Source organism: Erythrolamprus reginae, chromosome 5, assembly GCF_031021105.1.
Source record: "Erythrolamprus reginae isolate rEryReg1 chromosome 5, rEryReg1.hap1, whole genome shotgun sequence".
NCBI classification, from domain to species: domain Eukaryota; kingdom Metazoa; phylum Chordata; class Lepidosauria; order Squamata; family Dipsadidae; genus Erythrolamprus; species Erythrolamprus reginae.
This window is the reverse complement of record NC_091954.1, coordinates 72,198,216-72,224,341: the sequence shown is the minus strand read 5'-3', so window position 1 is coordinate 72,224,341 and position 26,126 is coordinate 72,198,216. Positions and strand designations below refer to the sequence as shown.

The following is a 26,126-nucleotide window of genomic DNA, read 5'->3' as shown; positions in this document are numbered from 1 at the left end:
TTCCCCCACCCTCCTTGCCTTTCGTAAACTCCTTAAAACCCACCTCTGCCATCAGGCATGGGGGAATTGAAACATCTCCCCCTTGCCCATGTAATTTTGGTGTATGATTGATTGTATGCTTGTTTTTTTATATATTGGGGTTCCTTTTGTGGACCTTTTAGCTTAAAACTGTAATTTAGATTGCTAAATATTAGATTTGTTACTAAATATTAGATTTGTTACCATTGTTGCGAGACGCCCCGAGTCTGCGCAGAGGGGCGGCATATAAATCCAATAAATCTAATCTAATCTAATCTAACTGTTGGACTAAGTATGGAAGCCTCCATACATTGTGAGGAGCTTCCAGATCTTCACGTTGTTAGCCTCCCTGTCCTCCTTTGACCAGCTCACTATACTGGCAGGTAACTGATGACTGATGACATGGATCTGTAGCATTTTTCTTACTTACAACCTTACCTTCTCCAATATATCCCTGCTCAGTTGCCTGTCTCAGAAACTGAGCTGAAATTAGCACAATGGATAGCGGCAACATCCATTCATAGAAACAACAGATAGATGGCTTGATAAAGGCTTGGCCACTCTTTAAAAATGCACAAAAACATAGGTGCAGAAGAAAAAAAAGGAGAGAACTTGATATATGGAATTGAATTTGGAGTGCTTGCATTGTGAAAGTCTGTAAGATTGAGAAAATAGTATGACTGGCTTCTACTGATTTCTCTAAAACCGAGAAACCCAACAATTTGGATTGTTAAATTATGTACAAAAAAAGAAAAAAAGACAGCCAAATAAGAAGAAATCAAAGCAAATTGTGACTTAATTGCAATTTTGTTCAGGCAAACATAATAGTTGTATTTTAATGAAGTGACAAAGTAATATAGATTGATTTTTAAATTACTATAGACTTCACTAATTGGACATCTTCCAGGTACGTTATAATTACAATATCTAAATTCCTAGCAATAGACATACTCTTTGCTATTGTTTGAGAAAAACTTAATAATGAAGATATTAAGAACAAAAGATATTCCCAAGCAAAAATCTGCCTTCACTTCAGTGTATACATTATTTTACTAAAACAGATTTCATTCTAACAGCCTGTAATCTTTGTAGCAGGGAATCTAATGACAGACCAAAAAAAAAGCCTCTTGTGATGTATCTATACTGAAAGGAATGGAATTACAAGGAGATTAGTTTGCGAGATTTAATTTGACTGAAAATCTGTTTTAAACTAGACATAAATTGAAATGGGCAAGGGAGAAATCTATAGGATTGCCTTGGTACTTTATATAAAGAAAGCCACGGACATTTTTGCCTATGACCAAATAGTGGTTATATAATCTCTTACAGGTATCTCCCACAGCTATGATGGCGCACTTATGACACATGTGCCAGAAATGGCACACAGAGCCCTCTCTGTGGGCACCTGGACTGTCACCAGCTGGTATTCACTGCAGTGGTAAACAGCCTGGAAACGGACAAAAACCAGGCAATTTTCTGGCCTTTTGGGGTCATTTTCAGACTGTTTTGAGGAGATTTTCAAGTCATTTCAGCTGTTTTCAGGCTATTTGTCAGGCCAAAACAGCCTTGAAAATGGCCCCCAAACCAGCCTAAAAACAGTCCCCAAATGGGCCATTTTCTAGGCTGTTTTCTGGGCCATTTTGGGGGCATTCCTGGAGCCCGAAATGGTCCCAAAATGGCCTGAAAACAGTCAAAAAATGGCCTGAAAATGTCCGAAAAACTGCCTGAAATGGCCAACAACAGCAAAAAAAAAAGGCATGCATGCACCAGTCAGCTGGTCTTTGGGTTTCTGGCACCCTGGCAAGCACACATGCATTAAGCATTATGGTTTGGACACTTGGTGCAGAAGAGGTTTGCCATTACTGTCCCACAGTATTAAGGATCCCTGTAACAAAGAGTACAGTAGAACCCCGACTTACGAGACTAATTGGTTCCGGAAGGAGGCTCGTAAGTCGGAAAGCTCGTATGACAAAACATTGTTTCCCATAGGAAACAATGTAAAGTCAATTAATCTGTGCAACAACAAAAAAAAACCGCTGCCGCCGAACGCGGAAGTTAGCGTTCGGCTTCAGGAGACAGCTGCGAAGCGGCGCGCGTGTTTTAAAACGTGGCAGCCGGCCTGGGGGGCTTGGGGGGAAGCCCCCGAGCCCCCCAGGCCGGCTGCCACGTTTTAAAACACGCGGGATACGAGCGCCAAGGAGCTGTCTCCTGAAGCCGAACGCGGAAGTTAGCGTTCGGCTTCAGGAGACAGCTCCTTGGCGCTCGTATCCCGAATGTGAGCTCGGGAGGCGAACAAAAATGTCGCTCCCCTCCCAGCTCTTATGTCGAGTAGCTCGTAAGTAGAGCTGCTCGTATGTCGAGGTTCCACTGAGAGCCAATAGCACCCCTGACCAATGTTCCCTCTAATTTTTTCCGCGGAAAAAAGTATAGTGTCTGAGCGGCAGTCCCTTTGGGTCTGGGCGGCATAGAAGTATAAATAAATAAATAAATAAGTAAGTGAGTGAGTGAGTGAGTGAGTGAGTAAGTAAGTAAGTAAATAAATAAACAAACAAACAAGAAAAAAATTCCCTTCTTTTTTATTAAAAGAAATTAATAATAAAACAAAACCAAAATCTATTACTATTATTACTATCTTCTCTTTTTCTATCCCTGTCTCCTCCCCCCTTGTGTGTGTGTGTTTGGGCATGTGTGTGTGTGTGTGTGTGAAAACTCTTGAACCATTTCCAGTAACAGGTGAGGGCTATTGGAAATGGTTCAAGAGTTCACGCACACACACACACACACAAATGGCTGGGATTTTTTTTCTCTGTTATTATTTGGGTGCTTTTTACCATATGCTTTAAATCAAGAGTCATTTCTCTCTCTTTCTCTCTCCCCCTCTTGCTCTCTCTCGCTTTTTCTCACTTTCTCTCTCCCTCTTTCTATGTCGCTCTGTCTGTTGCTCCCTTTCCTTCCACCCATGTCTACTGCCGGAGCTTCCCCGCCCCCCCCCCCCCGCGGGCTGGCAGGGGGATGGGGAGCGCGCGCCTGTGGAAAAGGGTGCACGGGGGGTATTTTGGGGTGCGTGCATGCGCATGCACGCAGCTTACAGTGAACAGTGCCCCTGACACAGGAATAATTACAAATGGCTTTATGAGATGTTTTCTGTTACTTATCAAATTTTGATAGTGCCTTGTATGTTAAAATCAAGTTCCACTGCACAATGAGATGAAACTAACTCTGCAATAGTTGTGATCTATTATACAACAGCCATTTATAGTAAAACTATATATGAAGAAAGTGATATGTGACTGATTTTTCTTTCCTAGTGGCATGTATGATGCGATATTTATACTTTATCAAAAATAAAACTGCTTCTATACCCCATTGTAGTAGTATGGAAGAGAGGGGCGGCATACAAATCCAAATAATAAAATAATAAATAAATAAAAATAAATTTGTTACTATTGAGATTCCTGAGAAAAATCAATTGATTTCACTATTAAAGTGGGCCCAAGGATCAAAGAAACTGGAAGGCAGATTTGTTTAAAGATTCCTTGTAGATGGAATATTAATTAATGATAATCATCATCAGATACCACAAAAGTCCAATTTATTTGATAAAATGCCATTCTAAGCCACAAATTTGTTTCTTCACAATAGGATTTTTTTTTAAAGCAAGTATATACGTTACAGCCAAATACTAATATAAATAAAGAGATTTCAGGGGTTAAAATGTATACATACCTTGGATCAAGGAGACTTTTCAAAAATTGAAAAAGCAAATGTTCATCCTGACAAGAAAAGACAGGAAAGCAAAGTGAACAAAGTGTTTAAGATTCAACTATTCTTAACATTTTCACAGATTTAGTGATTCAGTCTGCTTATGATTTCCCTATAAATTTGATATACAGGTAAATCCTCAACTTACGACAGTTCCTTTAGTGACTTTTCAAAGTTAACAGCACTGGAAAAAAGTGACCTTTGACCTTTTTTTCACAATTACAACCTTTGGAACATCCCCATGGTTACATGATCAAAATCCAGATCCTTGGCAAATTGACTCGTGTTTATGGTGGTTGCAGGGTCCTCGGGTCACGTGTTCGCCTTTTGTGACCTTCCGACAAGCAAAGTCAAGGGGAAGCCAGATTCGCTTAACGACCATGTTACTAACAAATGCAGTGATTCGTTTAAGAAGAAAGGCTTACGAAAGAAAGAGATTTAACAAGAAAGTGCAAAACTCCCTTTAAAAATGTTTCACTTAGTAACTAGAAATGTTGGGCTCAATTGTGGTCATAAATCGAGGACTACCTGTCTTTGATCTATTATGAATATGAATGACATTCAGCAGTTATAGAACAGAATATTCCAAAAGCATTAAATCCATTTAATATTCACTGGCTAAAGATAATAACATGTCTAGATTAAAAAACAGCTGCTTCTACAAGCACATTACATTATTCAACATCCTCAAGCTATTTTAAATTGGTACAAACAGCAGGTATTCAAATATATGGCAGCATAACTCAGGCTTCCTATTACAGCCACTGCCTGTCACAAAACACCTGAATACTGTTGGGAATTCTGGAATATATGCAAGAATATGTTCAATCTTGCACTCTGTGTGTCCCCTACAATGTGTTTAATCTTCCCTAAAGATTACATTATGTATCAGAAGAAAGCAGACCTATTTTAATGCAACTTGTTTGCTATGGCCAATGGAGGAAAACCAATAAGCTTCAATCTATCAGCCCATTAGAAAAAAAACCCACACTCTTTTTAATAAATTAAGGGTAGACTTCTTTTAAATATCTTCCTGCCAATTCCAGATACAAAATCTTGTTGCAGAGATTGAAATTTTTAAGAAAGCAGCATGATCTTACATAATGACAATTTTGCAAAATTGATTTCTTATACACAGTAGAACCTCTAGATACGAGCTGCTCCACATGCGAGTATTCCAAGTTACGAGCCGTGACGCGAGCAAAATTTCTGTTCTATACCCGAGCTCAAATTTGGGATACGAGTCGAGCTTCCCCTAGGTGGCGCAAGAATCTCCTTGCTTCTAGTTATTTCGGCGCGAAAAACAAAGTCTAAAGGCATTTGTGCGAGATGCGAGTTGATCGACTTACGAGCTTGGGTCTGGAACGAATTAAACTCATATATCGAGGTACCGCTGTAATTTGGGACAGCTCTTCTCAGAAATTATAGCAATAGCAATAGCACTTAGACTTATATACTGCTTCACAGTGCTTTTTAGCCAGTGATGGGCTACCAAAATTTTTACTACCACAATGTGGTCGTGGCTTATGCATTTTATTTCAACATCTTTCAGTGCAAATTGAGTGTTCTGGGGCGAAGCTCCATTTTCGCTACCCCACCGCATTCCCGCCATCCAGGCAATAGCCCACCCTAGTTTATAGCGGTACAGAGTCAGCATATTGCCCCAACAATTTGGGTCCCCATTTTTACCAACCTCGGAAGGATGGAAGGCTGAGTCAACCTTGAACTGATGAGACCTGAACTACCAAATTGCTGGCAGTCAGTGATCAGCAATACTTACCTAATTATGTTTAAATATGTTTATTAACCCCATGTAGTGCCCAGTTGACTGAGCAACCTGTATTATTTAATTAATCTTTGAATTATATTACTTGACTGCATTGTTTACATGTTCTGTCTTGCAATGATTGCTATTTTGGGTGTTACAATTCTTTGGGTTTAGTCTATGGCATGTTTCTTGACTGCTTGTTCCTTTATTGTCCCAAATATGTTTTCTTTTCACCTAGGAGGCAACTGGACTTTCTTGGGTTATTGTTTTTTTTTTTTTAAGACGTTTAGCTTCTCATCCAAGAAGCTTCTTCAACTCTGACAGGATAGTGGGGAATGGAAGGATTTATATTCCTTGCAAAATAAATAAATCTACTATAAATCCACTAACCTGTCAGAGCAGAAGAAACTTCTTGGATCAGAAGCGAAACGTCTTCAAATGAAAAAAACAAGAAAGTCCAGTTGCCTCCTGAGAAAGCATCTTTAGGACAACCATGACCTGGATGGCTGAGAATCTTTATAGTAGCGGTGTCAAACTCATGACATCATGGTAGTGTCACATGATATATCGGGAATTTCCCCCTTTCTAAACCGGATGTGGGCGTGGCCAGCATGTGACGCATCTGGCCTGCGGGCCACAAGTTTAACAGTTTTGCTCTGCAGGCTTGTTCCTTTATTGTTAATGACTGATCCTAAAAGACTGAAATGATCCACAATTCCTATATCTTCAGTCACTTCTAATGCTGGTTCCTGTTGCCATTGGTTGGTATTCATATTTAATTTCTATTTTTCACCGTCAGAATAGAGTCATCAGCATAGCACAGACAACTGACGTTTTTTCCTCCAGTTTCAAAACCACACTGATTTTCCCCCCAACCCCTTATTTCACATTTACTGTATAGTTGAATAAATAAAGTGAAGAGCATAAAGCCTTGTTTCATTTGTTTTCTAACCTGGAGCCAGTCTGCTTCATTGTGTTCTATTGCGGCTTCCTGACCTTGCTTTTTTTTTAAAAAATCATTGGCAGTCTCTTTTCACACATGTCTTTACAACTTCTTTAAATTCATTCCAGAGTTTTTATTGTACTCAATCAATGTAGCTTAGGACTTCAAAACAACTCCAGATGTACTCTTTAAAATGCTCAACATCATATTGTGTGTGGATAGGCTTTCTTCTTCTTTAGCTTATCTTGGAATTTACATAAGTAGTTTAGGATCTGTTCTGCAGTCAGCACCTGGCTATGTGTGACACTATATCAGAATTTTTCCATCTCCATTTAGCAATAATATGCTTAATTTAATTTTTATGTATCTTAGCTGGCGATGTCCATATATACGGGCAATTGCTTTGGTTACTTGAGGGCTGTATCAGCTATGGAGAAATCGTTGGAATTGTAGAAATTAGTAAATTGTTCTCTTGCATCATTTTGGTTTTCTAATCCATATAATCCATCTACATTTTTCTCCCAATATTTCCAACTTTGGTATTTCAGTCTCCAGTCATATGAAGCCCACCTTGTTAGCATATTCTGTTGATTTCAAACTGAAGAAAAGCACTAAGCACAGAGACATTCCATTTATTTAACTGGCACTGTAGTTATGATTTACCAAAGTAAATTTAATGCAATGTCACAACACTGAGGCTACACTATTAATTTTATTCTGCAATAACTGAAATATATAATCCAAAGTGTAGGAAATTTGCATTCATTTCTTTAGAAAGTGGTATTTTATGTTACTGGTGGAATTCCTCTTGGTTTAGTGTTTGACTAAGAATGAATTTGGATTATTGAAAATCAGTAGCGCTACAGAAGCACAGAAAAGGGTGAGTGGGAAAGGGATTTTAATTCATCTGACATATTTGCAAACAAATTATTGCAACTTCTTTAAAAAGAGCTGTAGGGTGATTTTGATAGGCAATCTGCTTGATTTTAACAGAAATGGATGAATCTGGATTTATTGAAACTGGCACAGTAAATCAAAATTTTAAAACCTGACCTTTGGTAAATGATGCAGATTTCATAGAACAGAAGTACTATGTGTAGAAATAGATAAATCTAGGAATTGTTAATGAATTAATTAAGTATATTGTCATGGCCAAATGTTTCTGCTTTCACAACAAATCTAAGAGGAAGTCAAAAGGATGGTTATAAAAAGAAATCTAAATAACAGTGCAGCGGTACGTCTACTTACGAATGCCGCTACTGACGAACTTTTCGAGATACGAACTGGGTGTCTAAGATTTTTTTGCCTCTTCTCCCAAACCATTTTCCATTTACGAACCCGAGCCTGGGTGTGTGCGCATGCACTCTCTTACTGACGCAGGGATTCCCCTGCCTTGTGACTGCCGCCGGCGGGAATTCCCCTTTGCTTGCTGCCGCCAAGCATCTGTCCTTGCTGCCACCAGGATTCCCCATTGCTTGCGGCAGCAGTCCGGAAGTGGAGAATCCCAGCGGCGGCAGCAAGCAAAGGGGAATCCCGGCGGCGGCAGGCAAAGGGAAATCCTGGAGGCAGCAAGAACAGGCTCCCTGGCTCTTACTCCATGCTTGGCACCCACTTCCTCTGGGGGAGTCCCTTCGAGGTGCCCAAAGCAGCTGGCTTTAATTCCTCCTACCTTCCATCCCCATGGACCCTTCTTGACACCTCCCCGCCAATTGCCGAGGAAGAAGAGAGTGGATGGCAGAAGGACAGGAAAAGGAGCTCCTCGCATGTCGTTGGTCGGCCAGTCCAATGAACAGTGGCAGCACGCACACACACACACCAAACTCCTCACCTCCCTGCAGGCTGGAGAATTGTCTTAATTGGAAGAAGGAGCGGCAGAAGGAAAAGCGGAAGTGAGGAGAGACACACACCCTCCTCCTCCTATTGATCCCACTCCCCACAAAACAAACAAGAGGCCCAAAAAAGTGAAAAGGCTTCTTGATCGGTGGGGGGAAGAAGGAGGAGGAGGCGGAATGAACCCTGCACAGCCAGACCCAATTCTGCAGCATGACCTCCCCTTCCTAACTACATGGCCGAATCTCTTCTCCTGCCCCCCAGCTTCAGAGGCAGTTTAATGGCTTTTTCCCCAAACAGCTTTGCAATCACTCCTACCCAGCCTATGTGGAAGCCAGGTTGAAGGGAAACCCCACCAGCAGCTGTCATGGGGCGGGGTGGGGAGAGCAAGGTGGTGGAAGAGGAGATCACCGGCAGGGAATGCAGGCTCGCCCACCACCACGCCAGGTGTTGCACAGAGGTGAGAGCAGGAGGGCGCAAGGCAGAGTTTATCCCAGCCGGGATTCCACTTTGCCTGCCGCCGCAGGGATTTCCCTTTTGCTTGTCTTAACGCTGATCGTCCAGATCCATTTGTAGAAATCTCATGCTCTTCTCCTTAATTTTCTGCCACTTCCACCTCCACCCTTTTCCCGCTGGGACACAAGCCACCTTGGCATTCCGCCCTGGGCATCGGTTACACTTCCTGTCCAGAAGGAAATAAACCCTGCATTGTGCCTTCCCGCTCTCATCTCCGCGCAACACCTGTGCTGCTTGGACAGGAAGTAACATTTAACAAGATCCAAGGGAAGTAGAAAGATCAATACACAAGACATAAATATCACTTGAAGTTAGCTTCAAGCGCAGTTCTCCTAAAGGCATTTCATGATGCTATGGATTTTAGCAATATTGTACTACATCTGAGCTCATTTTATGAACTGGTCTGTAAGTGTTTTATGGAATGGAAGGAGCTGAAATTATGGTTAATACAGAAGCAAGTGGAAATTTTTTTTTTACTGGCTAGCCAATAAAAGGATTCCCTGCCTTTCTTTAGAATGAAAATAGAAGGAAGGAGGGAAGGACAGAAATGTGAGACTCTTTCTCTCATCTTCTCTCTTTCTCCCTCTGTCTGTCTCTGTCTCTGTCTGTCTCTCTGTTTCTCTCTCTCATATGTGTGTATGTTCCCTCTTGAACCATTTCCCCAAGCAGGCAATGATTGGGTTTTTGTTCTTCTTGTTTTTTGCTGATGATCTTTCTTCTTCTTTGGGTGCTTTTTATCATACAATTTAAATCAAGAGTTGTGAGAATTATCTATAGAATCTAGGCATCTAAGGCCTAGATAGATACGAAACACTCTTATTAGAGTACTAAACTTCCGACCTTTTGGACAGCGGACCTTGCCAGAAAAGCAAAAATGTACAAAAACATGTTTACATCCTGTATCAAGATGAAGAAATCCTAATTTTTAGGCCAAGAAACATTCATAAAGGCAGGACAACAACTTGATGGATTAATCTAGAGAGTTCCAAGGAACTATGATGAAATTGGATGCAAGACAACCCCATATATGGACAGGAGGAAGGGGGTGTAAACCAGACATTAAAATACTATAAAAGATGGTTCTTGAAGTTAGGTACTTTACCTTTTGAGGTACACGGGGAAAAATACCTGTAACTTCAATTGGTCCTGGTATGATACGGTATTATCATGCTGGCATCTTTAAGATCTTTATGTTGTGTTTGATATATGTTTGATATATGTCATGTTTGATAAATGTTTCTATGATATATATATATCATGTGGTTAATAAAGATTTTTAGCTTTTATTCTCATGGTCTGGGGAATTTTTCTTACAAGAGTCATTTCAGGTTCCCAGATAAATGACACTCTTTTGTCCCCCTGCTGCAGCTCCCTGTTGGCTGAACCCCTATTGGTTGGCCATGCCCATCACACTCCCCTCCCTGTCACTTCTTGCCTGGCCTGAGAACTCTCCACCTTGAGACACTGGCCCGTCCCGTCTGCAGCCAATGCTTTGTGTCGTCATGGGCTCCAGGAGGAGGAAGGGACATAGTCTTTCCCATTGTGAAGTGCATTAAATTTAACTGTACTGCAAGAGCAGTGGGCAGGCTATGGAGGGGGCAAGAGCAGTGGCGTTGGCCTCAGTTGGGCCGGTCCAGTATCTCAGGGCGGAGAGCAAGCTGCACATCTCCCCGAATGACATGCAGCACCAACAAGGGCTGGAAGAAGCAACTGCGAGATGAAGCAAGAATATGGAATATGGAGCAAGTCTCCATCTCCCGCCGTCACCCTTACCTTCTTAGGGCAGGCGAGGAGTGACTGGGATGGGAGGACAAAGGGCGGGCCCAATCAGTCAATCTCCACCTTTGAAACATTGTTACCGGATGATTCACTGATCCTTAAAAAAAGCATGGACTGTGCAGAGGCAGACGCATTAACACTTAAATTAAGAAATAAAGAAGATTCCATTTATTATCAAATTTGGAACTCTTTCTACGACTGGTTTAAGAGAAGAAGAGAAAGTTCTGCATTGGTTGCCGATCAGTTTCCGGTCACAATTCAAAGTGTTGGTTATGACCTATAAAGCCCTTCATGGCACCGGACCAGGTTATCTGCGAGACCACCTTCTGCCACACGAATCCCAGCGGCCGGTTAGATCCCACAGAGTTGGCCTTCTCCGGGTCCCGTCAACTAAACAATGTCGTCTGGCGGGACCCAGGGGAAGAGCCTTCTCTGTGGCGGCTCCGACCCTCTGGAATCAGCTCCCCCCAGAGATTAGGATTGCCCCCACCCTCCTTGCCTTTCGTAAACTTCTTAAAACCCACCTCTGCCATCAGGCATGGGGGAACTGAGACATCTCCCCTTGCCTATGTAGTTTTGTGTATGATATGACTGTTTGTATGTTTTTATATATTGGGATCTTTTTCTTTTTAGACTTTTTAATGTAAAACTGTTATTTTAGATTTTAATTATTAGATTTGTTACCATGTATTGTTTTTATCACTGTTGTGAGCCACCCCGAGTCTGCGGAGAGGGGTGGCATACAAATCTAATAAATAATAATAATAATAATAATAATTAAAATATGATGATAATAATAATAATTGGTTTAGAGGTTTTTTTGGTATAACAAACTGGGTATAAAAATAAAGATCTTTAGGGAGTTAAGTACACATAAGGCAGCTAGAAAACAATCTATTATAGATAAAATATGGACAACCAAAATGATTAATAGTGGATACCAGTTGTATTTGCCAGAATATAAAGACATTTAATAACAGAAGTTTTATTTTCCCTCCTCTCATGATGATGTAAATTATACATTGATTGTTATTTGTAACGATGTTGTTGTTGCTGCTGTTGTGTTTTCTGTTGTTGTTGTTTTATTTTTGTACTTTGTCTATTATTTTTTGGTTGTTATGTTTTTAAAAAAATTACAATAAAAATTATTTTTTTTAAAAAGAAACATTATTACAAAATGGTTTGAAAAATGATCTACCGGCATTTCAGTTCAATGAATGAATCCCATTCATACAAACATGTGGCAGTAAGTAAAGGGTACTTTTGAATGCCTGGTTCAGAGACATAGTACAGTGATACCTCATCTTACAAACGCCTCGTCATACAAACTTTTCGAGATACAAACCCGGGGTTTAAGATTTTTTTGCCTCTTCTTCCAAACTATTTTCACCTTACAAACCCAAGCCACCACCACTGGGATGCCCCGCCTTCAGACTTCTGTTGCCAACGAAGTGCCCGTTTTTGCACTGCTGGGATTCCCCTGAGGCTCCCCTCCATGGGAAACCCCACCTCCGGACTTCCGTGTTTTTGCGATGCTGCAGGGGAATCCCAGCAGCACAAAAATGGGTGCTTTGCTGGCAACGGAAGTCCGGAGGTGGGGTTTCCCAGCGAGGGGAGCCTCTGCAAAATCGCAGCATCACAAAAACACAGAAGTTCTCAAAACCCCACCTCCGGACTTCTGTTGCTAGCGAAGTGCCCATTTTTGCGCTGCTGGGATTCCCCTGCTGGGATTCCCCTGCAGCATCACAAAAACATGGAAGTCCGGAGGTGGGATTTCCCATGGAGGGGAGCCTCAGGGGAATCCCAGCAGCAGCGCAAAAACGGGTGCTTCGGCTGGCAAAAGGGGTGAGTTTTGGGCTTCCACACATTAATCGCTTTTCCACTGATTCCTATGGAAAACATTGTTTCGTCTTACAAACTTTTCACCTTACAAACCTCGTTCCAGAACCAATTAAGTTCGTAAGATGAGGTATCACTGTATGTTGATTTTTTTAAAAAGAACAGTGAAATTAGTGCATAATATTTCTATCCCATAGGTTGGATAGGCGATTAGGATCAGAACTAAACTTTCATTTAAAAAAACTGGCAACAATATTTCACTTGGAGTTTCTAATGAAAGAGTATCATAGTCAAGGTGGAAAGCAGAGTGGTATATGAAATTTATGCCTTAATTCAGGAATATTTTCATCATGGGACATTTCTACCAAGTACTTGGGAAAACTGTGCTTGTTGACAGGATATATCATCCCTTTTTAATTTTTAAAAAAAATCCTCTGGTTTTACTTATTATAAGGATTTGTCCACATCCAGACTTTTGAAAAATAGTTCTAAGTTTAGGAAAGTGAAAAAACACTACACATCAATTTAGTTGCTTGGTAAATCTTTACCTTTAGAATCTGAATTATTTGTTCAATCTCGTCAGTGAAATGAATAGAAATAAGATCTGCTGTTTTAAAAGGACTCACAGAGGTCAGCTCCTAAACAAAAGGAAAGAAAAGGCTTTACAGATCCATGAATTTCTGGATTAAATACATGAAATTTTAATTCAGTTTGTGATATTTCAGAATTTACTCTGAATTCTTTTCCATAAGAGTCTCATTGGCTTCTATGTACATTCAAGCAGTTTCTTCTAGCTTTATACCTAATAAGTATTCAGTAGGAAAGTGTTTTCAGAAGCCATAAATTTTATCACAATTAACTAGTTTTCATATGCATTTTTATATTAAATTTCAATGAAAGACTATAGTGCAATTAAGATTAAAGCACTGGATGCGTAATTGGTTAGTATTGCTATTTTATGCATATTTTCATTAAAAATTCTACTGGAAATATTGTGATTTAAATATACATGAAGGATATTTACTTTGGAAAGCCATTGTCAAGGGTGAACATTTTAATACTTTACTAATTTGCAGACCCGGTTTTAGAAGTATGTGTCTGCAATCTGCATATATACTTTCTATACAATTTATGTGGCTAACAACTTAAATAGTAATTCATGCTTATATATTTATTACCTAAAATAAGAATGATTACATGCATAATAATAAGGCAAACCAAGAAATCTCGTGGCTGTTTTCATATTTTCAGAAGCATACTAGAGGCTAAAAAGGAATCGGTACAGTGGTACCTCATGATACGAACCCCTCGCCATACGAACAACCTGAGATATGAACCCGGGGTTCAGAAATTTTTTGCCTCTTCTTACGAACTTTTTCTGTCTTACGAACCCCCCGCCGCTGCCAAGAAGCCCTGCCGCCTGGCTGTTGCTTTTTGAAACAGCCGAGGGGCTTCTCGGCGTCCTCCTGAACCCGAAAGCCAAACCCGAACTTCTGGGTTCGGTGTTCGGGAGGCCACCGAGAAGCCCCCCAGCTGTTTAAAAAGATGACAGCCGGGCAGCGGGGCTTCTTGGCGGCCTCCCGAACGCCGAACCTGGAGGTTCGGCAAAAGTTCAGGTTCGGGAGGCCGCTGAGAAGCCCCGCTGCCCGGCTGTCGCTTTTTGAAACAGCCGAGGGGCTTTTCAGCGTTCTCCTGAACCCGAACGCCAAACCCGAACTTCCGGGTTCGGCATTGGGAGAACGCTGAGAAGCGCCCGGCTGTTTCAAAAGGTGACAGCCGGGGGGGGCGGCGTTTTTTTGCGTTTTTTTGTTGTTGCACGCATTAATTCATTTTACATTGTTTCTTACGAACTTTTCGCCTTACGAACCTCCGCCGGGAACCAATTAGGTTCATAAGACGAGGTATTACTGTATTTTTTTCCCCTCCCACATTAATACATTTATTTGTTTGTTTGCTTGTTTGTTTGTTCGTCCGTCCGTCCATCCTATTTACTGCTAATGCTTTCCTCTAGCTGTAGTCAGCTGAGCTATTTATTAGGGTTTTTCTTCTCCTATTATAACTCCCAAATTGGAAAAGCCCATACTACAGTTTTTAGAACAACTGTATCACTCTTTATTATGTTTATGTTTATACATACTAACTTCAGGTTTTGGTGTGTCTGTGTGTGTCATTGTGCAGCTTAACCCTTCAGGGGCATCCACACACCAAATATGGAGTCAGGGCTGCAATGGTGTCTCAGACTTGTGAGACTTTCAGTTTGAACAAACACTTTGAAGTCATCATCCAGCGTGATCTCTTAAATGTATGAAATGTATGGCTTTCTCCTTTAGAAAACATACCACTAGGGAAATGGAAAACTATTGCATCTTATAAGCCAGTGTTTTTCAACTTTTTTTCTTCAGGGGAACCCTTTGGTGTCGTCAGATTTCTGGCGGAACCTGTAGAGTGTACCGGTACTGTTTATGTCCCTTCAAGGCGAGCCCCCAATTCCATTAAGAATAGACTTGTTCATCTGTGGATATTTGATTACAAATGCTTTTAAACTATTCTGTATAGTGACTGATCCAAAGAACCAATGTGTCTAATTAACTTTATGTCAGGTAAAGCATGAAGTGTTCTATCATCAAAAGTAATTATTCTTAATCGGATCCATTCCATTTAGAGACAAAAATAATTTAAATATTAGAAACATGGTTTTATTCTATTTTTACTTAGCGTATATTAATTAGGATATGTCAGCTATATTACTACATATAGAATCTGAAATGTATAATCACCTTATTTAAAACATACCTCAATATGTTTCATAGTTTTCTGCCACACAGATTGCTTTTCTTCTGTACTATACCCAGGAATTGAAAGAATATTGTGGATGTATGAGAAAACTTCTTCCTTTAAGTAATATATGGGTAAGGTTACAAAAAAGGAAAAATACAGAAACATTCTTTCAAATTAAATGATTGATCCTCATATATTACATGCTGAAACATGGCACTGAAAATGTATCATTAATAACGCAACAAGGCGCTGAAAATATATCATTTATGTACCATTTTAATGTTCTCCACTATTGCATTCTAGCATATTTCTATAAACAAATCTATTTTTAAAAAGCAAGTTTCTCCCCCCCCCCCAAAAAAATACAGAAAAACTGCTGACAAATTAAATAGATTTCATCTGAATTTTCTTTTTATAACCCATACCATGTAATGTTTACCTTTCTCAAGGCATCATGCAAGTAGCAGTCAATTATCTTATCATAGCGATGTTCCCGTTCATACATAAATTCACAGATTTGATAACTGAAATAAAAGAATTATAGATAAGTGCTTTTTAGACGTAAGGATCCTTAAAAAAAGAGCAGTTTTATAAAACATGTCCTGTTTTTCTTATCTTAATATTTGATGTTATTAATATACTGCTTATTAAACATAAGAGAACCAGTTTGGTGTAGCGGTTAAGGCACTAGGTAGGCTATAAACTGGAGATATGAATTCTAGTCCCCTTAGGCGTAGGCAGCTGGGTAACCTTGGGGCAGTTACTCTCTCTCAGCCCTAGCAAGGAAGCCACTTCAGAAAAACCTTGCCAAGAAAACATATCCAAGCAGTCTCCAGAAGTTGACACTGACATGAAGGCACCAGTGATATTAGACAAACTAACAGATTACCTTGAGCTCTGTCAGCAATTTTTAATGTCATACTTGATATATGAATTGCCTATCTTTACTTTTTTTTTTAGAAGTTAACTACCTGCCTCTTTTCTTTTTTCTTTTTGCAGGAAATTATTATTATTATTATTATTAATAATAATAATAATGATAATAATAATAATTGGATTTGTATGCCACCCCTCTCCGAAGACTTGGGGCGGCTCACAACAATAATAAACAACAGTATAACATTAAAACAAATCTAATAATAAAAAGATATATAAAAACCCCAAGATTAAAATCATACAACACATACATACCAAACATAAAATATAAAAGCCTGGGGTTACTGTATTTTTCAGACCTTAAGACGCACTGGTGTATAAGCAGTGATCGGCTATCAAAATTTTTACTACCACACTGTGGGTGTGGCTTACGTATCTTTTTTCAACATCTTTCAGTGCAAAATTGGGTGCTCTGGGGTGGAGCTCCAAATTTTGTTACCGGAACTGCGTTCCTCCAGAAATGAATTTTAGCAACAGATTCATTGGTTGTGAGTTCTGCACGTTGCTATTTTTTCTGCCTCTGAAGCCTCCATTTTTTCCCCTGAAGTTTCGTTTCAGAGACTTGGAGCTCCATTTCAGAGGCTTTTTTTCTGAAGCTCTGTTACAAAGGCTTTTTTCAGCCTCTGAAACCTCCATTTGAGAGGCTGAGAGGGACTACATTTGGAGTATAAAACGCACCCAGATTTTCACCTTCATTTTTTGGGCCGGGGAGGTGCATCTTACGGTAATTGTCTTTATGACCTGAAGAACCTTAGCTAGATAAAATTAAAGAGCATCAGAATTTTATTACATCAATTGCATGCAGTATTTTACATTCTTTCTTTTTTAATTTAAAGTTAACAACACTCAAGCTGGGCATATTTAAAATAACACTAGAACCAAAACTGTAAAAATAAATAAATAAAAAAGAAGAGACAAGCTTTATCCAAAGGGAACAAATGTTTTATATTAGCAACTTAAATACCTGCTACAAACATGAGACCATACAATTTTTTGCATTATTTGTTCAACCAAAATAGGATTTAAATAAAGCTCAGATCACACTGGAGGTCACAATACTGCAGATTAAAAATAGTTTCAAAGGGTCCAAAAATTGTCTCTCATCACTGTATGCCTCTCTCCAGAATTCATTTAACAACTGGAATTTCTATTTTCAAACACTGGACGAGGATCAAGTATTTGCTTGTTTTTTTAAAAAAACAGTAAATTTGGGAGGAACTTTTACTTTAATCTGACAATATTCTGTTCTTGATAAAACGTGCAGGCTTTCCAAGTGGTTCTCTAACGCTGTCTGATAATGTAATCAGTATCTTCAGAACTCCCAATTTCTAGTGGATTCTGCCTCTCATTAACATCTAAAAGATTATGTCCCCGTGGGAGCTGGCTTTCACTGTTGCAGCTTCCTGTCTCTGATGTAGCATCTTCCCAGCGATCATACTATCCTTTGGGTTTCGTTTCTGTAAAGCCATTAAAACTTGGCAGTTTCAGTATGGGAAGGATGAAATGGATCATTCTTTGAGGGAAGAGAATGTTTCGTTAAGTATTCTGACTGGTGCTAAAAATTAGATGGGGCATGTGACTTTTTTATAGTTGTACAATTTTTAACCTAATTACAGAATACAAACTGCTCAGTCAGGTATGAGCGGAGATAAGCTTTGTAAAATAATACAGGAGAAATAGATTTATAAATAATTATTCTTCCCCTTTTGTTTTCCTGAATTGAATATTTCCTTTTGAATTGCCTGAAACTCCAAAGCAGAGATTTGTAAAAGTTTGTTGACTGTAATAAAGGCATTTCTTCAGTGAGATTTGGGTTTTTAATGGGCAAAAGAGTTACAAATGCTCTTTAATTTCATTGACATTGGAAATTTATGGTCAGATGGAATTCCAGCACTCTTTTAAGAGTTTTAGAGCACTTTTAGTTTACAGTTTATATTTATTTTGGAAATATATAAAGGTTTAGAACGGGACCGCCTTCTGCCGCATGAATCCCAGCGACCAGTTAGGTCCCACAGAGTGGGCCTTCTCCGAGTCCCGTCAACTAAACATTGTCGTTTGGCGGGACCCAGGGGAAGAGCCTTCTCTGTGGCGGCCCCGGCCCTCTGGAACCAGCTCCCCCCAGAGATTAGAATTGCCCCCACCCTCCTTGCCTTTCGTAAGCTCCTTAAAACCCACCTCTGCCATGAGGCATGGGGGAACTGAGATAGTCCTTCCCCCTAGGCCTTTACAATTTATGCATGGTATGTTTGTGTGTATGTTTGGTTTTATAATAAGGGTTTTTAGTTGTTTTAGTATTGGATTGTTACATGCTGTTTTTATCATTGTTGTTAGCCGCCCCGAGTCTATGGAGAGGGGCGGCATAAAAATCCAATTAATAATAATAATAATAATAATAATAATAATAATAATAATAATAATAATAATAATAATAATAATAAAAAACTTAACTGCTTATATTAATTTTAACATAAACATCCATTAATTTTACTGATAGATTGGCTTATACAATATAATCAAAATACCATAAATATGGTATTTATGGCATGTTTGGTATAGTGAATAAGGGGCTGGCCTAGAAACCAGGAAACTGAGTTCAAATCCTGCCTTAGGCAAGGAAGTCAGGTGGGTGATCTTGGGCTAGTTTCTCTTTCAGTCACTTCTCCTCACAAGGTTGTTGTTGTTGTTGTGTGGAAAATAGGAAGAGGAAGGAGAATTAGGCATATTGACCTCCTTGAGTTTATTTAACAAGATATGGCAGGATAAAAATCAAATACATAAAATGTACCATGTAAATTTATTAAAACTGATTATAAATAGAATTGATAAATGGACATAGGCAAAATAACTCTTGTTAGTTTACACCAGGGGTAGGAAAAGAGGGCTCTTTTATGACATGAGGACTTCAACTCCCAGAATTCCTGAGCTAGCATGATGGGCTCAGGAATTCTGGGAGTTGAAGTCCACAAGTCATAGAAGAGCCAACTTTGCCTACCCTTATACAGTACAATAAACTACTATGGAAAGGATAATTGGAGAGACCAATTTCTTTGTGAATATAGAGCTGACCCATGTCATGGTTCCTGTTTATATTAAGCTGTTTAGTATTGTAAAAAAAAAAAAGCACCTGGGGAGGGAGTTAATCAGACAAACTTGTCCGGATATTTTAATCTCTTACAGCATAAATGTCGCTGAGATTTCCCAGCAGCCTGATAATAGAATCAGACCGTTATAAAAACAAATCTTAAAGCTAACAGACCGAGACGGTTGCAACATCTGGAGAAGTAGGATGTAGGTCAAGTTGTAATCACCAGAAATTTAATCTCATGGCCACAATTTTATACAATACAATGTGTTAAGTACTGAAGTGCCTCTGCAGTGACAAGGCAATGAGGATGAACACAGGTTTCACAGCCGAAAGCAGTTGCCAAGCAACCACCGCATGTATTTTTCCCCCCTTCTGGTTCTATTTATCTTCTGCAGATAAAGGATTTCAGCCTCAATTTGAATCAAGTTAAAGAAGCGAGTGATTCCATCCCGACAATAAGAAAATTAAATTAGAAGAAGAGTATGATATGTGATAACATCCTCACGGATAATCCGCACGGATACGTCTTTTAGCAATCCAGAGATGTATGATTCTTTTGGTTAAAATGTTGACATAAAAATCAGACAAGATAGCAAATCATATGTATTCAACTGTTGATTAATATAATAATAATAATAATAATAATAATAATAATAATAATAACAATAATTTATTAGATTTGTATGCCGCCCCTCTCCAAAGACTCGGGACGGCTCACAACAACGATAAAAACAATATTATAATGGCACAAATCTCATATTAAAAAACTAAAAACCCTATCATAATTAAAAACCAAACAGCACATACATACCAAACATAAATTATAATAAGCCTGGGGGAAAGATGTCTCAAATCCCCCATGCCTGGCGGTATAAGTGGGTCTTAAGTAGTTTAGGGAAGACAAGGAGGGTGGGAGCAGTTCTAATCTCCGGGGGGAGTTGATTCCAGAGGGCAGGGGCCGCCACAGAGAAGGCTTTTCCCCTGGGGCCCGCCAGACGACATTGTTTAGTCTATAATAATTGTAAGCATCCATAAAAAGTGGCTTCAGACATAGTTAAAAAGGCAGATATTGATTTATTGACCATGTCTAAAATATGCTCTCTTAGCCAATTTGATTGTTACAGAATACCTTCAAGTGACATGATGGTATCAGGAGATAAATGTGATTAATATTTTGAGCTTTTTAAGATGTATAAAAACTGGGAATAGGAACATCCCATTTCTATCCTTAACTCTAACATGTCTCCAAGCAGCCTCGAACCTCTATTTTTATTCTTAATTCTCAGGGGGAAAACCCCCTGACATTTTGCAGCCAATGTTGGTGGCAAAATTCTAGTCAATGCTATATTTGGTTTTTAATGTAAAATATAAGCAACTTATTTAAGTTTATTAACATTAATATTTTGGAGTTCATAGTTGATATAAACCTTTTTCCTTAATTTTTAAAGGTTTTAGTTATCTAATTTATCAAAGCATTAATAATATCCAGTCAACATAAATATCATTGTACTTAATAATACAATGTATCATTTGTGTTTTAAAATAATACTATTTGTATCTTATAATAATGCAATGAATTTTTTATTTAAAAAAATCCTGAATTTATCAGAGTGGTTGTAAAGGAATAAAACAAATTAGAAAAGGTATATATAAACTTACAATTCAGCTTTTTCTGCCATTTGAATCAGTCTGTTTTCTTCAAACTGCACTATACCTCCAGCCTGAAGCAATTCTAAAAGAACCTATTAGCACAACAGAGTTATAAATGTTGTGTTAAATTCCTTCAGAGACCTCACATTTATCCTCTACAATAAAAGATTATGTCTATATATGAAACAAACATCAGACGCCAAGGAGAAAATTATGTTCTTCCAAGCTTTGCTTGTTTATTTCAATATACATATTTACATAAGCAGAGACCTTCCTTCTGACATGAAATTTAATTTTGGAATTTTTCAGTTACTGCCTGAGGACAACATATAATTTCCTTGTATGTACCTTGATCAAGGATGAAATCAAGGAGAAGCTATAATTTTGGAGGAGTTGATTAAACATGATCACATTCCCAAGCATGATCGGAGTATTTACGTGCTTCATATATTATGAAGTGAGATAATCTTCCTCTCAACTACATTCTGTATTTATAGACTGTCACAAACTCATTTCCATGCTTTATTCCTCTCGTCTCTTACAACTTCATGTTTCCCCTTTTACTTCCCGAACCTCAATTGAATAATCAAGTGTAGAAAAAAAGTAATTGAGTCCAAATTCACTACTTTTCTGATATAACCCAGCACTGTTATCTCCACTAAAGGAGATTGGGAAAAATGAAGTAAAAAATGACATTATATACATAGAAATATACACCTCTTGATAAATGTAACCTACTTCTTCAATCACTCTCTAAGTATGACAGTGTCAACTAAACTATGTAAATTATATCATAATGTGTTCTGCTGGGCTCTCTGGTAGGAGCCTCACGAAAATTCAAGGGTACAAATTTCAGACACACACACGTTTGAAAATTCAAAACAATGTTCTTTATCCTAAAATTCAAAATAAACTAAGCACTCTTTTTGTATTGCAAAGAGCACTCGTCCCAAAACAACCAGGTACTTTGTACAATTAACCTTAAGCAGTCATTAAGTACTTAGCTAGCAGCTGTGAAGAAACTTCACACCCCTTCTTCTTCCAACAAAGTGAGACACACATACACACACACACACACATGTTGCTCTGCTTTGGTTTCAAAGGCGTGAAAAATCAACGAAGTCCAGAAACCAGCAACACAGGATTCCTGATGAACTGCGATCAGATACTCTTCCACAACAGCCAAACCCACATGCTGCTATTTATAGCAGCAGCCCTAATTACTGGAGCCCCACCCAAACACAGGTGGCCGCTCTTATCTCCTGTAATATGTCCTTACTTGGTCCCTTCTATGCATAATTCTGCGCTTGCGTGGATCCAAAACGTCTTCATCCCAATCAATGGAAGATAAGGGAGATTGACTGCCTGGGCTGTGTGCCAAGCCCCCCTCTGCCAAGTCACTCCCACCTTCTTCTTCGTCCAAGGAAACTAAACTCTGAATTGACTCTGTCGGCAATAACACAGGCCTGTGACATGTTGAAGTTTCCCCTGCATCCACCTCCACATTCCCTGGGGCAGGAGATGGGCCAGAGCCAACCACAACAATAATGTAATACCAGATTGTATTATTCCGAGCTATATTTGATCATACTGAATATCTGTATTTTTGGTCTGAACTGCTACAATTTATGTGATTCTGAAAACTATTAATATGCTTTGATTAAATATATAAACTGTTAACAGTTTTCTAGAATCTGATTGTTTCTCAGTGTGGAGTTCTAGTTTTAGCATTTCTGCTCTATAGCATGGTCATTTTTAGTAATGATCTTCTTAACCATGAATCATTTTCCCAGCATGAAATAATATTATCCTAACGATTCATACCTGCTGTCTTTCAGAATGTCGTGAATCATCATCAGGACTGCAGAGAAATTCAAGGACCTGAGCAAAAAGAAAATGTTATTATATACATATTTCTACTCCATTTCTCATCAAATTTCTCATAAATTTACCTACTATAACATTTTACACTAAGGAAAAGGACATAGAATTCAAGACAATATTTGGGAATAGGAGCCTAGCTTCTAAAATACCTTAATGCTGTGAAATGCAAATGCAACATCAAAAACTCAATACAACATGTGTTCATTCTTTTAAAGCATTTCCTACCAGTAGTTTCCCACATATCCTTTCTAAAACCACTGCATTCAAATTTCATCATTTATTTCAAACTTGCTGAAACAATAGATAAAATAATTACAAACTAACTGGCATCATACTCATGCAATCATTTTATAATTCAACATTGTCCATTTTAGAATAAAAATTCCATCCAATTATTATTCTTCATATTACCTGGTCAAATAGCATCCTGTTCACAAACAATGTGTTGTTTGGCTTAGCAAGTTGTTGAGCAAGGAAAGTAAAAAGGCATCCAACTTGTGATGGGGTAAAATCAGAGTTCTCCACCATAACCTAGAAGGGAATATATATATATGTATAATTATTAACTATAACAATTTAGTTAGCACATATCTTCTCTTGAGATGGAAAGAACAACAAAATTGAACACTGTATTAATAAAGTGATACAAAAAATAATTTACAATTTTCAGAATTTAATTACTGTAAACATGTCTTCTGAAACACACTAAATGAAAATTTTTAAAGGAGAATTTTAATTCATGTAAGGTTTCTAAGACAATGTACCCCAAGCTTATCGCTGTAGGCAGATACAGTCACATCACTAAAAGGTAGCAGTGTTTTTCTATCTTCTAGGTAACAGTGACATTGTTCTGAACTTATCAGTGGGATAACACTGGGCATTGCTTGAATGATCTACAAAACAATTCAACCACCATAAATAACTAAAGAGTGGGTAGAGGCAGGCAGGCAGGAGATGGAAATGAATAACAGGCAAGGATATCTCATCTTTTCTCACTAAGGAGATAAATTTTATCTTATAGAACACAACATTTCTTTCATTCTTACAACAAATCAAAGTGTGTTTCTGGTACCTATCTCTTTATTAGGCAGAATATATTTCAAAATTATTTACATTTTACAAACTTTATTATTACTTTAATACAGTGGTCCTCAAACTTTCTAATGCCACAACCCCTTAATACAATTCCTCATCTTGTGGTGACCCCCAACTATACGTTTAGTGCCAATTCTTCTAACAGATCTTTAAGCTGATTGGCAAGAGGTCAGAGGGACACCCCCCTGTAAACACCTGATTGGTTGGATTGTAAAAATATGTTCTGAGATGCCAGAATAGAAGCTTTAGTTGCTAACACCACTGGAAATTTGTCTTTTCCCATGGTCTTAGGTGACCCCTGTGAAATGGTCGTTCGAGCCCCAAAGGGGTCCCGATGCCAAGGTTGAGAACCACTGCTTTAATAAGTATATAAGCATTGTATAAGTAATAATGTTGATAAAATGTAAATAATATCAAAATATATTCTGCATAATAATGGAGTCAATTATAAACATCATGGGATATTGTAGAATTTAATAACATATTTGCATTAAAACCACAATACATCTTTTACATTTTGTATATTTTAATTTATAATTGATGACAGATTGGCAATATAGACATAATTACATGGAATGGTCATACAGTTATCATCCGTACTCCAAGATACAGATATTAAGGTCAACTTGCATTCTAAACGGTAACCAGCATGTTATGGCAAAAACAAATATATATCAAACGTCTGTGAAATCAAACTGTCCTCTTAGGAAGCAACACTGATAGACAATCAATTTCACATGCTGTTGTGCACATTCAACTTTGTACAGAACAAAGTATTCAATGAGAATATTTCATTCATTCAGATCTAGGATGTGTTATTTGAGTGTTCCCATTATTTTTTTGAGCAGTACATATTTTACTATATTTGCCATATAGTAACAATAGTTGCATATTTTATTATATTTACCACTAAAAACAAAGGAAATCTACCTTGAGTAATATGTCCACAATTCTCTGTTGGTATTCCACAGCTTGCTTGTCATTCTTAAAATCTTCAAATGTCTTTATCAGAAAATAATATTGGAAGAAAAAAGCAAAACTTCACATTCGCATTATTTGATATATATTCCAGCATTCAAAATAAAAAGTTGGGTAGAGAAGTTACAATATACTGCTAATACGTTTTGTGAAGAACCTGCAATTATATATGAATCAAGGTGACAATGGATAGTCCCCAATTAAGAAATAACTTATAAGTGAAGCTGAAGTTATCTCAGAGACTATTCAACGTTGGAAACTATTAACAAGAGCAATGATTAACTCTAGTTTTCTCATTTCTCCATTATTTTCAAAGGGTTGCATACAATATTATACTAGTCATAGTATGTTGGTCAAAATGATTGCAAAACTGTTCATGAGAATAGTGGGGCCTCTTGTATAGATGAATCCACTCCCATCTATCTATCTATCTATCTATCTATCTATCTATCTATCTATCTATCTATCTATCTATCTATCTATCTATCTATCTATCTATTCTCTCTCTCTCTATCTCTCTCTCTCCCTCTATCTATCTATCTATCTATCTATCTATCTATCTATCTATCTATCTATCTATTCTCTCTCTCTCTATCCCTCTCTCTCCCTCTAATCTATCTATCTATCTATCTATCTATCTATCTATCTATCTATCTATCTATCTATCTATCTATCTATCTATGTATCTACCTATCTATCTATTCTCTCTCTCTCTATCTCTCTATCTCCCTCTATCTATCTATCTATCTATCTATCTATCTATCTATCTATTCTCTCTCTCTCTATCTCTCTATCTCTCTCTCCATCTATCTATCTATCTATCTATCTATCTATCTATCTATTCTCTCTCTCTATCTCTCTCTCTCCCTCTATCATCTATCTATCTATCTATCTATCTATCTATCTATCTATCTATCTATCTATCTATCTATCCTCTCTCTCTCTCTCCCTCTATCATCTATCTATCTATCTATCTATCTATCTATCTATCTATCTATCTATCTATCCTCTCTCTATCTCTCTCTCTCCCTCTATCATCTATCTATCTATCTATCTATCTATCTATCTATCTATCTATCTATCTATTCTCTCTCTCTCTCTCCCTCTATCATCCATCTATCTATCTATCTATCTATCTATCTATCTATCTATCTATCTATCTATCCTCTCTCTATCTCTCTATCTCCCTCTATCATCTATCTATCTATCTATCTATCTATCTATCATCTATCTATCTATCTATCTATCTATCTATCTATCTATTC

General features: G+C 38.1%; 1 protein-coding gene across 1 annotated transcript in view; it reads right to left on the bottom strand.

Moving 5' to 3' along the window:
• The window catches only part of VPS8 (VPS8 subunit of CORVET complex), a 113,981-nt gene that overhangs the window by 34,628 nt on the left and 53,227 nt on the right, over nucleotides 1-26,126 (bottom strand). The window contains exons 28-35 of the mRNA XM_070753097.1: nucleotides 24,814-24,885; nucleotides 23,200-23,319; nucleotides 22,729-22,785; nucleotides 20,914-20,996; nucleotides 15,673-15,757; nucleotides 15,249-15,347; nucleotides 13,004-13,093; nucleotides 3,745-3,791 (exon numbers count right to left, since the gene is read on the bottom strand). Coding sequence (XP_070609198.1) covers nucleotides 3,745-3,791; nucleotides 13,004-13,093; nucleotides 15,249-15,347; nucleotides 15,673-15,757; nucleotides 20,914-20,996; nucleotides 22,729-22,785; nucleotides 23,200-23,319; nucleotides 24,814-24,885 — 653 coding nt within the window. The remainder of the gene's footprint in view (nucleotides 1-3,744; nucleotides 3,792-13,003; nucleotides 13,094-15,248; nucleotides 15,348-15,672; nucleotides 15,758-20,913; nucleotides 20,997-22,728; nucleotides 22,786-23,199; nucleotides 23,320-24,813; nucleotides 24,886-26,126) is intronic.